Genomic DNA, 13036 nt, shown 5'->3' on the forward strand with positions numbered 1-13036 from the left:
GTTTTGTGGGCAAAACCCAGCAGCCAGTTTGGACGCAACAATGTCCCACAAACAGCCATGAAGTGAGTGCCCGATTTTATCTGGAACATTGTTGGCTGGGACACCGAGGGAAGGGGTTGGGTGGGATGGAGGGGTTTAGGGTGGGGGTGGGATGGGGGTTTGAAACTCCCTTCTCTTTTTAAGTAGTGTTGCGGGATCTTTTAGGTCCACCTATGGGCTTTTTTTTACACTGCTTCCCGTCCCACGTGTATCAGCCTGGATCGGTGGTAGCATTCTCGCCTCCGAGTCAGAATGTTGTGGGTTCAAGCTCCAGGCGGGACTTGGAATCACGAGGTCTAAGCTGACTCTCCAATGCGGCGCTGGGGGTGGGTTGCACTGTCAGAGGCTCCGTCCTTTGATGAAACGTTAAACCGAGATTCTGTTCGTGTCTGTTCAGGTGGATTTTTAAGATCCCACGCACTCCCCGTGTCCTGGCCGACAATCACCCAAACGAAACCAACTGGTCACTCACTCCACGGCCTTTTGTATGACATTGTTTTGCGCAAACTGGCTGCCCCGTTTCGCCCACAAAACACAAGGTCAAATCCACTTCACAGTAAATTCTGTGAAGCGCTTTGAGACATCTCGACGACAGGATAAGGCGCTATACCAAATACAAGGATTATTATTATGTTATTGTTATCCCCGCGTCTGTGAGGCACAGGAGGTGGATGTCTCGCTGGATGGTGCAGAGAGAAGCTCCAATAATACACAACGGAGGCACTGTGACGTACCTTTGCCCCTCGTTCCACTGTCAACTGGCTCGAGCTCACCTGCAATTGAAAAGATAGTGTTGACAGGCTGTCCGCCAATGGGAATACGGGCTAACACAACAACAAATTGCATTTATACAGTGCCTTTGGGACAATGAGGGGTTTGCACCTGAGTTATGGGTTGGGATCAGAGGAGGTGGAGGGCGAGGAGGGTGGAGGAGAGAAGATGACCAAAGGCAACGGTCTTACAGGGGGCAAGGGAGGTGCAATGTGTCATATCAGTGTATCAGTACAAGTTGGCAATGGGTCACAAGACAGATTCGGATTAAGAATGTTCCTTCCGTTTGCTACAGCATCGAGACATCCCAAAGCACATCACAGGATTTTACCGTAGAGTATTGTTCGTGTGTTTTGCGGACGGACACTGCAGCACAGCCACAGAGTCGCACAGACAGCCACAGAGTGAATGAGGACACAGACAGACACAGAGTCGTAAAGGGGCAATTTCAGGACTTACACCAGGAAGTATATCTTTACCCAGAGGGTAATTAACGACTGGAACCGGAAGGGTGGTTCAGACCCAGACATTGGGACTCATTTAAAAAGTAGCTGGATGCTGTGATGATGGGATGGTAGGGCTAGTGTTCTGGAGGGATGAGATTGGGGATGAAGGGTCTTCTTCATTCAAACTGATTTTGTGATGTAAGGGGCCTACCGTATCTCCTTTTTCTCCTTTGGGGCCAGGAAATCCCGGTTGACCTCTGTCTCCCTGTTAACAGCAAGAAATAATAATAATATTATTATACTATTATTATACTATTTATTATTTTAATATTTAATACTATTCTGCCAGCGATTAAGACAAGCTGTGGCTCTTCAGCCTCAGAAAGAGATGTTTCCGAGAGGACCTCATTGAGTTGCGTAAGGGAGACAACAACTTGCAATTTATAATAATAATAATAATCCTTGCATTTGATACAGCGCCTTATCATGTCTCGAGACGTCTCAAAGCGCTTCACAGAACATACTGTAAGGTGAATTGACTGTATGTTTTGTGGGCGAAACGCGGCCGCCAATTGCACACAGCAGCGTCCCACAAACAGTCGTGGATTGAGGTGTCCAATTTTCTTTGGAATTATTATCCCCAGAAAAACAACCGGGCTCGGTAAACAGAGGCGCGTGGGGTAAGGAAACATGCCCGACATTTCACCCGGCCGGGAATCGAACCCAGGTCCTCTTGCTTGCGAGGCGAGCGCTCTAGCCACTAAGCCACAGAATTAATTGGTACCATCTTGGAGCGCTGGACGGTGATGGAGCTTGATGCTGAGCTGGAGCAAGGCAAGTACACAATGCACGATACATTAATACAGTGCCTTTCACATCAGTAGGACAGGATGTCTCTAAGGTTTACTGTAAAAGTGCAGTGACTGTGTTTTGTGGGTGAAACGTTTGCACGTAGAAACATTCACAGCGAACCACCAGTACTGACCTTTGGACCTGGACGCCCCGCTTGTCCAAAGCTGCCCTGTGGAGGAACACAAGGGAACAGTCAGAGCATGAGACGGAGGACATTTAATGCAACAGCCAAAACTTTTGCTGCGGAAAAATGTTCGTCGTAAATAGGAAATGAATTGCTGGGCGACCTTCTTTCTAACACGGTCATCGAGGCCCAATCCCAAATCACGTCAGGTGAGAGAAAATGGCCACCTTCCAGGTCATCAGGTCACCACTGATGACGGCACAGCCCAGGTTGGCTCATCAGCAGGAATTGAAAGGGCAGACTAGTCAATGGGGGCAGGGAATCCTACCACTCAGCTCCCTTTAACCCTGCAAGCCAAAGCCCTATCTGGTCGGGTGGTCATAGCTTCACAAGTAGCAGCAAAACTTGTCTGTCAGTGCTTTGTCTTAAAACACTATGATAATAATCCTTGCATGTGATATAGCGCCTCATCACGTCTTCGAGATGCCTCAAAGGGCTTCTAAGATGAATTGACTATATATGGGTTAAACGCAGCAATAGTGCACAGCAGTGAGCCACAGACAGTCATGGATTGGGTGAACAAATTATTATTTTTTTAAATGGATTATTACCCCTGGAAAGCAATTCGCCAATCAATTAATCACCGCGTTCCTACTGATTGCGAGGTAGGCAAGGCAGGCATATGGAGTAAGGAAAGATGTCTAACGTTTTCAGAGATTATCACCCCCGGAAAGCGATCCGCCAATTGACTAACAACCGGGCTCCTACTTGCTGCCGGGTAAACAGAGGCGTGTGGAGGAAGGTGAGCAGGGAATTTCGCCCTGACCGGGAATCAAACCCGGATCCTCTAACTTGCAAGGCAAGCGTGCTGACCGTTACGCTACGTGGGGAAGATCCAAGGCTTGGGGACCAGAGTGTGCGTTGGGTGTAACCGCTGGAGTCTAACCAGCGAAAACTGCATAGCTTTCCATTGAGCGCACAGACACAGAGTGAGACACACAGACAGACACAGAGAGACAGTGACAGACACAGAGAGAGACAGTGACAGACAGAGAGAGAGACACAGAAAGACACAGAGAGACAGTGACAGACACAGAGAGAGACAGTGACAGACACAGAGAGAGACAGTGACAGACACAGAAAAACACAGAAACACAGAAAGACATAGAGAGATAGTGACAGACAGAGAGAGACAGTGACGGACAAAGAGAGAGACAGTGAGAGTGACAGTGACAGATACAGAGGGAGACACACAGAGATACAGTGGCAGACGCAGAGAGACACAGAGTCAGTCACAGACAAAAAGAGACAGAGAGAGAGAGAGAGAGAGACCAAGCCAGCGTTTACCTTCTCTCCCTTAGAGCAGGAGCAGTTGATAGTTTGCCGACTATCAGCTTCTGCGGCGGGTGGGGTTCTTCCGGGGATCTCGATGTCAGGGGCCTGGGTGACAACTGTCAGTCCGCACTGGAGAGAGAGACAGAGAGGGGTGGGGAGAGGGTCTCAGAGAAAGAGAGGGAGAGACAGAAGAGAGAGAAAGACCTCTGTTAACGACAGCAGAGACAAAAATATAAAGCCTTCCACACCCTGAAGTCCTTCACCAGAGCCAGGCGGAGACTGTTTTGAGGATGTCGGTAAGGACACAGTCAACAAGTCCGTTTTTTATGTCATGTTAGAGCTTCCATTTCTTCAATAATTCTCCAATTCTCTCCTCATCGGTATATGCTTCTCTGGCCCTGCGCTGGGCTCTCTGCCCTTGCTCTGGCCTCTCCTCTCCGGGTGCGTTGTCCCTCAGGCCCCGAGCCGGGGCGGGTGGAGGAGAAAGTAAACATGGCCGAAGAGGAAGGTCTTCAGTCATGATCTGAAAGAGGGGTAGGGATTGGGTAGGGGGGTTCCAAGCTTCGGGGCATAGCGGCTGAAACTAAGGCCGCTGATGGTGGACCGAGGGGCTCGAGGGGCAAGCAGGAAGCCAGAACCAGCCCAGCGGAAGCAGCAGGTAGTCGTATGGGGAGAAAGCAAGTCATAGAGGTAGGGAGTTCGCCAGGTAGGGAAGGTACTTGGAGACAACTCCAACTAGCGGGCGGGGATGTGTTACTCACCGGATTGCTTGGGAGATCACAGCAAGTCTCCAGCTCCGCGTCTCTGGCATCGCAGTAAATGACCATCCGCTGCAGTTCGAACTGGAAGGGAAGTCCATCAAAACGCAACTTTCAGTCGTGAGCAATTGAAAGCAATTTATCTCGGATGCAGCAAATATACATAAATAATCCTCAGGCTTGTTGCAGCGCCTTATCGTGTCGTCGGGACCCCCAACCTCACTGCAGAGCCTGTCATTCCACTTTGGAAATGTCTCCGTCCTCAGCTCTCTTTGGTAAAATGGTAATGATCTTCACAGTTGCTATACAAAATATACAGTCAATTCACTTCACAGTGTATTCTGCGAAGCGCTTTGAGACGTCTCAAAGACGTGATAAGGCGCTATATCAAATGCGAGGATTATTATTATCGATACAGTTCCTTATCACATCGGGAGGAGTTCACAGGACTTACTGTTAAGCCTAACGACTGTGTTTTGTGGGTGAACGCAGCAGACAATAGATACCCAGCAGTGCCCCACAAATTAAGTTAATGTCTTATTTTATCTGGGGGATTGTCAGCCAGGACACGGGGAGAGAAACTCTCTTCTACTTTCCAATAGGGCCAAGAGATCTTTAACGTCCACCTCAATAGTCACAGACAGGACAGCGGTTTAAGTTCCCTTTCATGAGCTGGGCTGAGCCACTCAGGTGTAGTGACTGTGCGTTGCAAGAAGGGGGAGCCACTCACATCGATGGGAACGCTGTCGTACAGACGCTTGCCGATGACGGTTTTCCCTCGGATGTCGATGTTCTCTCTCTCTTCGAGGGGTAAGGTGCCCACCAGCTGGCAGTCGATGTAGAGAGCCACGCTGCTGGACCCCACGCTCACCGCCAACTTGTGCCAATTCCGGTCAAACAAGTGGGCCACGTCACGGTGCCTGAACACGGCCCGTACTGCGTCCGTGCTCAGCCCCACCGCGTTGTACTCCACCATTTTGTTCTCACCGTCCAGTCGGATGGAAACCTGAAAAATTGCAGTAATAGCCCTACGTTTGTACAATTCATATGTGAGACTGGGGTAAGCAGTCTGGAGGACTGTGTCCAGCTTCAGGCACCGCACTTCATGAAGGATGTTAAGACGTTGGGAGGGGCAGGAGAGCACAGGAGGCTGATCCCAGGAATGACGAGGGGGGCTACAGTTAAGAGGAGAAATTGGAGAAGCTGAATCACTACGCCCCGAGGAATGACGACAGACCCCGAGTGGTACACCCGGCAGTTTCCTCACAGAACGCTCCCTCTTTCCCCAGTGAGAAACTCCTCTACGTCCTTCATTCCCTGCCCAGCCCCCCTCCTCACCCTACCTCTGCGACCTACTGACCTGCCCGTTCCCTTTGCCCAGCAAACACCAGCTTGCTTCATGTCCCCCATCTGCCCCATCATTGCCATTTCGTCTCCGTTCTCTGGAGTTCCATTCCTGGAGTCCTTCCGACTCCCTCCCTCACCCCCTCTTTCAAGGCATATCAAGACCTAACTCTTTGACCACGCTTTCGGTCATCTTTTCCAGCTCCCCATCCCAACTCTTCTCAGCTCCCACCCCCAGCTCAGGTGCCCAACCGGCAGTGCAGAGCCAAGGCGTCGTGTCAATGTTATGTTTCTGGAAAAAAAATATGCTTGTGCAGCCCCCTGGACCTTCATCAAACAGGGTATCAGGCCAGTGGCAGCCAAAAGGTTGGACCGCGATGATCTGGGGCATGGGGAGCCAGTGAAGCCGGAAGAAGATGGGAGTGATAGGGTCACGGAGCCTGGTGCGGGAGAGGACACGGGCTGCAGAGTTCGGAATAATCTGCAGCTTGTGGAGGAAAGAATTGGGAAGACGGGCGAGCGGGGAGTCAGCTTAGGTCAAGCCTGGATGTTACCAAAGCGTGGACGAGACTCAGTGAACTATGCGTCTGAGACCTGGAGGAATGCGTTGCTGGCTGGTTTGCCCCGGGGTGAGTGACAGCCCAGCTGTCAGTACCTGGGGGATGCCGTATTTGTCAATGATCTGCCAGATGTACCAGTCTTGCTTCCTCGAGGCTTTCCTGAACTTGAAGGTGGTGACGAAGGCATACTCATCAGGCAGGCCTTGAGGAAACACGTCGCTGCAGAGAGAGAGAGAGAGACACACACGCGGATAGAGAGAGAGAGGAGAGAGAGACGCGCACAGATAGATAGACTCGCGCACAGATCGAGAGAGAGAGAAACACACACAAAATATAGAGAGACAGATACACAGATAGAGAGAGAGAGAGAGAGGAGAGAGACGCGCACAGATAGATAGACTCCGCACAGATCGAGAGAGAGAAACACACACAAAATATAGAGAGACAGATACACAGATAGAGAGAGAGAGAGACACACACACACACAGATAGAGAGCGAGAGAGACACACACACACACACACACACAGATAGAAAGAGACACAAAACGTTAGGAAGTCCGCTTTGAGACGTCCTCTCGACACGAAAGGCACTCGACTAGACCAAATGCAAGGATTATTATTAATATATTACACATTATTAATAATAAGAAACCTTGCATTTGATATCGTCCTTATCACGTCGTTGAGCCATCTCAAAACGCTTCACAGGATATACTGTAAAGTGAAGCGACTGTATGTTTTGTTGTCGAAACGCGAAAGTCAGTTTACGCACAGTATCGTCCCACAAACAGCCTGAATTCAGTGACTGATTTTATCTGGGGGACTGTTGACCAGAACACCAAGGAGAGAGAAACTCCCTTCTCTTTTTAAACAGCGTTACGGGATCGTTAACCTGAACAGGCACAGACGGGACCTCGGTTTAACGTCGCATCCAAAAGATGGTGCAACTGGACTGCACTGGAGTGTCAGTCTCTAAGAATGTATAACACTCCTTGCAGTTGATATAGTGCCTTAACACGTCTTCGAGATGTCTCAAAGCGCTTCACATAATATACTGTAAAGTGAATTGACTGTATGTTTTTATGGCCGAAACGTGGCAGCCAATTGCGCACAGCAGCGTCCCACAAACAGTCGTGGATTGAGTGACCAAATTATTACTATTTTTATTTATTTGGGAGAGATTATTACCCCCAGAAATATGATCCGCCAATCGACAAGCAACCAGGTTCTTACTTACTGCTACATAAACAGAGGTGCGTGGAGTAAGGAAACCTGCCGAAGGTTTTGCCTCACTCGGTGATCGACTTACGTGATTCCAAGTCCCAATTTCTGAGGCGAGAGTGCTACCACTGAGTCAGGCTGACACGCCATCAATATTATCAATAATGTAAATTGTATTCTGCTGGAACTTCATCTGACGCCCTCCCTCCCTCCCTCCCTGCTCTTTACATAGATTTAATCAGAATGTACAGCACGGAAACAGGCCACTCAGCCCAATCAGTCCATGTCGGTGTTTATATTTCACACTAGTCTTCACCCTTTCCTTTAAGCCTCTATTCCTGTCTCCCTCATATGAAGGTCTAGCTTCCTCTTGAACGCGCTTACACTGTCTGCTTCAAACACCGCTTCAGGCAGCGAGTTCCATAGTTTCACTAATCTCTGCGCGAAGTAGTTCCTCCTAAGTTCTCGCTCAAAGACCATCTCTCCATCCAGACTTTTGGTCATCTTTCCCCTCACTCAGCTCCCACGTAACTCAGGCTCAGCCAGCAGCAGAGTCAAGCTTCGAGTACAAATTGGCTGTTGTGTCGGCTCACGAAGCCCACAGTCACTACACTTGTGTCCCTCCAGAGAAGGAGACGAACAGAAATATCCCCACGTAATCAGTATTGGAGACTCTTAAAAACACAGAGGTGGTCAGACCCGCAGCTGACCAAGCAGGAGGAATTAACACAACTTGATACAATGGTCTTAAGGCTGAGACGATGTGAAATTCCAGGGGGCCTTATCCACGTTCTTACACAATGCTCAACCGTGTAAAGCTGAGCCTGAGGGGTGAGAGAGTGGTGTAGTATAACAGCAGAGCCTAAACGGTAACACATAACTCTAGGCTCCCTGCTATTCTGATCTGTTTTCCAGACTCTTGGTCAGAATGGAGCCGAATAATTCGGGTCTATTTTCGTCTGACTTTGCCTGAACCGGGGACAGAAACAGTGGGGGTGGGGGCGGGGGAGCGCGGGGTGGGAGGGAGAGAGCTGGAGGGTCGAGATCTATGGAGCAACGGCCAGGCTGCCTAACTGGGAACATAAGGACTGCTCTCGAGAGGAAGATGGGTTTTGTGGCGATTCTCGTTGTCACATTCCACCTGTCCTCCATCTTGCGCAGAACCCAATCCCTCTTACCGTCACCAAGTTATCCAGTTTCCTATTATGCAACAATAATAACCCTTGCAGTTGGTACAACACCTTATCACGTCTCAAAGCAGTTTGGGTGAATTACCGTGAAATGAAACAACTGTGTGTTTTGTAGGCAAACATGGCAGCGCGATTGCACACGGCAACATCCCACCGACGGCCATGGAGTAAGTGATCAGTTTTATTGAGGGGATTGTCAGCCCGGACACTGAGAGAGAGAAACTCCCTTCTCTTTTCAAATAGTGGCATTGAATCTTTAATGTCCACCTTGAATAAGTCCCGACGTGCGGCCTGAACCCACAAGCTTCTGACTCGGAGTTACGAGTGCTACCACTAAGGCTAAGACACGTAAGGTGACACCCTATTAAAAGCACCCACATGGGCAGCTCCAAAGGTGTAGTGGACAGTTTAGTGAACCGAGTGTCTGGAATGGAATGAACACTCTCTCTCGCTGGAGGGACACATCCTATTTACCTAATTCCAGAGAGTATTAAATACAGGTTGGTGAGAGCCAACGTTTAGGGACCCCAAGATTGTGCGTTGGGGTAACTGCTGGAGTCTAACCAGCAAAAACAGCTTGCCATTACGAGCACCGTCTGGCATGCTTTTCCACTGCTCGTTCAGCTAGGATCACTCTACAACAACTTGTATTTATATAGGGCCTTTCACGTTGGGAGGACAGTGAAGGGTTTGAACCCTAGTTCAGGTTGGGATCAGAGAGGGCTGGATGGCAAAAGTGGGTGGAGGTATGAAGGATGACGGTCAAAAAAGGAAGGTCTTGAGATGGGCCTCGAAGGATCTGGGTTCCATTCCCAGGAAGAGTGAAATGTTGGGTAAGTTTCCTTACTCCACACGCCTCTGTTTGCCTAGCAGTAAGTAACAATAAAATAATAACCCTTGCATTTGATATAGCGCCTTATTATGTCTTCGAGACGACTCAAAGCTTCTTCACAGAATATACTGTAAAGTGAATTGACTGTATATTTTGTGGGCGAAACACAGCAGCCAATTGTGCCCAGCACACATTGATTGAGTGACCAATTTCTTTTTGAAGGGATTATTACCCATGAAAAAGCGATCCAACAATCGATTAACAGCCGAGTACCGACTTGCTGTTAGGCAAGCAGAGGTGCGTGGAGTGAGGAAACTTATCTAACACTTCACCCTACTGGGAATCGAACACAGGTCTCTCGCTTGCGAGGCGAATGCTCTAACCACTGAGCCACAGGACTGTTTGTTAAGTAGACTGGAGGATCGCCTTTCTGACCACAAAATACAGTTACTCCAATTTACAGTATATTTTGTGAAGCGCTTTGAGACGTCTCAATGACGTGATAAGGTGCTGTATCAAATGCAAGGAGCATTATTATTATTATTATTATTATTATAAGAAAGCAAGGGAGGGGGAGAGGCGGGGAGGCTCCGGGATGGAGTTCCAGAAGGTGAGGGCAGAAAGGCTAAAGGTCCAACTGCCGACAGTGGAGCTGTTTAGTGATGACTCTAACCGTAGGTGCTTTGGTTGACAGGGATAACGAAACCTGAGAGGGAAGAATGCCTCCCTCCCTCCCCCCCACCCTCGCCAGACTGGCCTGTCCCCCAAGTACTGCCGATGAGCCAGGCTGGGCCACACTAGATTGGGCTGCGCTGGACTGGGTTGTCATCAGCAGTGCCCTGGAGCTGAGATACTCGCTTGCAAAGACATTATCGAGTGGGACAGCTGAGTTGAGAGCCCATTCCACATAAGCTGTGAGGCTGAAGCCTCGCCTGGGGCTACAGTTCATGTCCCGTCCTGTCATCACCGATAACATGGGTGAGAAGCACGAAGGGGGGGGAAAAAAAAACCTTTCATTGGCGCCTTATGTTAAATGAGCTTTGACTCTCCATTGGGCTGGAGAGGGGGAGCTTTCCCGTGGGAACGTGAGGTATTTATTTTGAGTTTAAATTTCTGATTGATGTCAACCGGACATTGAACTAATTTATCGATCTTTAACCTTCCCCACCCGCACACCCCCCACCCCCCACCACCACATACCCACACCTCCACTGATGTTTTTAATGAGAGACGCAGAATTCTGCCGCGCCTCTGCCTTGTTCAAACAACCAGAGGCTTTCTCGCCTCTGGGGAAGGAGGTTGTGGGTTCAAGCCCCCACGTCAGGAACAGAGCACCGCAATGCCAAAGGCGCCGTCCTTCTGATGAGACACTAAACCCCGTCTGAGTATTAAACCAAGCCCAATTGGTGTGGGCCTAATTGACCGCATTAACAACAATAACTTTTATAGCGCACTACACGTGGGGTAGCGTCTTGGATCGCGTGTTAATAAAGTTCCGTTTATCAATCTCAGATCAGTATTGCTTCAGTACAATACAGCACATGTTTACGCAAGCGCCTTTCACACCACGAGGACGTCTCCGCTGCTTCACACTGCTGGTCGGACGGCCGAGCAGGGTCCGACCGAAAGATGACCGTAAGCGCGGTTAAAGAGGCAGGTTTTGAGACGAGTTGAGGGAGAGGGTGAAATGTAAAATTACTGCTAAAGTGGAGTCCTGTAGCTCAGTGGTTTGAGCACTCACCTGGCAAGCGTGAGGACCTAGGCTCGATTCCCAGGCCGGGCAAAATGTTGGGCAGGTTTCCTTACTCTGCTTACCTATTAGTAACTGGGAACCTGGGTGTTAGTTGATTGGCGGACCGCTTTTCCGGGAGTAATAATTCCTCAAAAAAATGGGTCACTCAATCCACACCTGTTTTTGGGACACCGCTGTGCGCAATTGGCCGCCGCATTTCGCCCACAAAACATACAATTAGTTTGCTTTACAATATATTCTGCGCAGCGCTTTGAGACGTCTTGAAGACGTGATAAAGCCCTATATCAAATGTGAGGAATATTATTATACCGCACAGGAGGGATTGCACTGGAGCAACGGCACTGGAGCGACTGCACTGGAGCGGGGCGATTGCACTGGGACAACTGTACTCGAGCAGAGAGCGCGATAGCGAGAAGGCTGACTTACTCTGTCAGCTGGACGACGGGCATTGAACCAAGCCGGACAAATCCACCGTCCTTCATTTCAACGATGCTTTTCACATGGAACAACTCCATCAGGTCAAAGCCTGTGCCACACACAGGATGGGGTGGGGGGAGGGCGGGGGGGGGTTGATAGTGGGGAGAAGAAACAGGCTTACAATGGTGTATTCATTCTAAATCATTCATTAAAGGTTCATGTTGCCTCGGACGATGATGTGTTATTTCTGTGAAGGTGAACTCTCGTTCTTAAGGGTAAGGTTCACCAAAACTCACTGAGATCCTCAATGATCCAGTGTTTTGGAGTGAACGCACTCCAATCTATTAAGCATGATTTGACACATACGCTAACTTTTGATCATGTAGTTGACACGTTTGCAACGATGAAAACACAGACGGAGAGGCGGGGTTGGGCGCGACTGTGGAGAGCTGTAAAGGTGAGGATGAGAATCTTGAACTCGACCCTCTGGGGGATGGGGAGCCAGTGTAAATGAAACAAGGAAAGGCGTAAGGTACAAACCCTCAGGTGATGGGAGGTAATTGCCTTGCAATACAAACAAAAACGTGTTTTGCTGTGAAATTGACTCACCCGGTATATTGGCCGAGGATTGGCCGACTAATTTGAACTGGTCTCCGCTCACTCGCAGATTGGGACACAGCACGTCTGCGAGAAACAAACAAGACGCATCATGTCATATCACATCAGGCAAATCCATCCTTCGGGTGAGACGTTAAGCTAAGCACGACGACCGGTATTGTGGATTAGCTAATCAGTTGCGCAAAGCAATGACCCGCAAATAGCTATGAAGTGAGTGACCAATTTTATTTGGGGGGACTGTTGGGGATTAAAAAAGATCTGCCGAGATACAATAACCCATGAAGGAGAATGGATCAATGGGACCAAATGGTCAATTCCTTGTCCCATCTTAGCCATGTGGCTCCCTCCCGGCACTAGTTTGGGAATACCAGTTTAACCCAACTTTATAGGGTGACGCTTGACGTATCTCACGCTTTCCCATTCCTAAGTGACATCAATCGTTGCGTTTGATGCAGCCCTTTTCGCTTTGTGAGCTCATCTCAAGGCGCTTCACGGGATTCACGGTGAAGTGTAGTGACTGTTCACCTATCCCCAGTGGAAGTTGTTAATCAAGCCGTGGTGGTGCCGGTGCTCAGGAGACCCTCAGACTCAAGGCCACAAACCAGTCGCAAAAACGGCCGGTGTATATTTAACAAGACTATTTGCGGGGAAAGGGATTTGAACCTGAATCTTGATTGCATTGCTCTGAGTCAGTCGGCCGTTTTAAATGACAGCTGCACTCTTTTTATAAATTCCCCTCACTTGCTTCCAGGACGGACTGGGTGATGGCACTTTAT

General features: G+C 49.3%; 1 protein-coding gene across 1 annotated transcript in view; it reads right to left on the bottom strand.

The window, feature by feature from the left end:
- Positions 1-13036, bottom strand: part of col22a1 (collagen, type XXII, alpha 1) — an 87198-nt gene that overhangs the window by 61078 nt on the left and 13084 nt on the right. The window contains exons 4-12 of the mRNA XM_042332560.1: positions 12252-12326; positions 11652-11751; positions 6325-6448; positions 5056-5331; positions 4329-4409; positions 3580-3696; positions 2242-2277; positions 1468-1521; positions 774-812 (exon numbers count right to left, since the gene is read on the bottom strand). Coding sequence (XP_042188494.1) covers positions 774-812; positions 1468-1521; positions 2242-2277; positions 3580-3696; positions 4329-4409; positions 5056-5331; positions 6325-6448; positions 11652-11751; positions 12252-12326 — 902 coding nt within the window. The remainder of the gene's footprint in view (positions 1-773; positions 813-1467; positions 1522-2241; positions 2278-3579; positions 3697-4328; positions 4410-5055; positions 5332-6324; positions 6449-11651; positions 11752-12251; positions 12327-13036) is intronic.

The sequence above is a fragment of the Callorhinchus milii genome, unplaced genomic scaffold (genome assembly GCF_018977255.1).
Source record: "Callorhinchus milii isolate IMCB2004 unplaced genomic scaffold, IMCB_Cmil_1.0 Scaffold2, whole genome shotgun sequence".
Taxonomy (NCBI): domain Eukaryota; kingdom Metazoa; phylum Chordata; class Chondrichthyes; order Chimaeriformes; family Callorhinchidae; genus Callorhinchus; species Callorhinchus milii.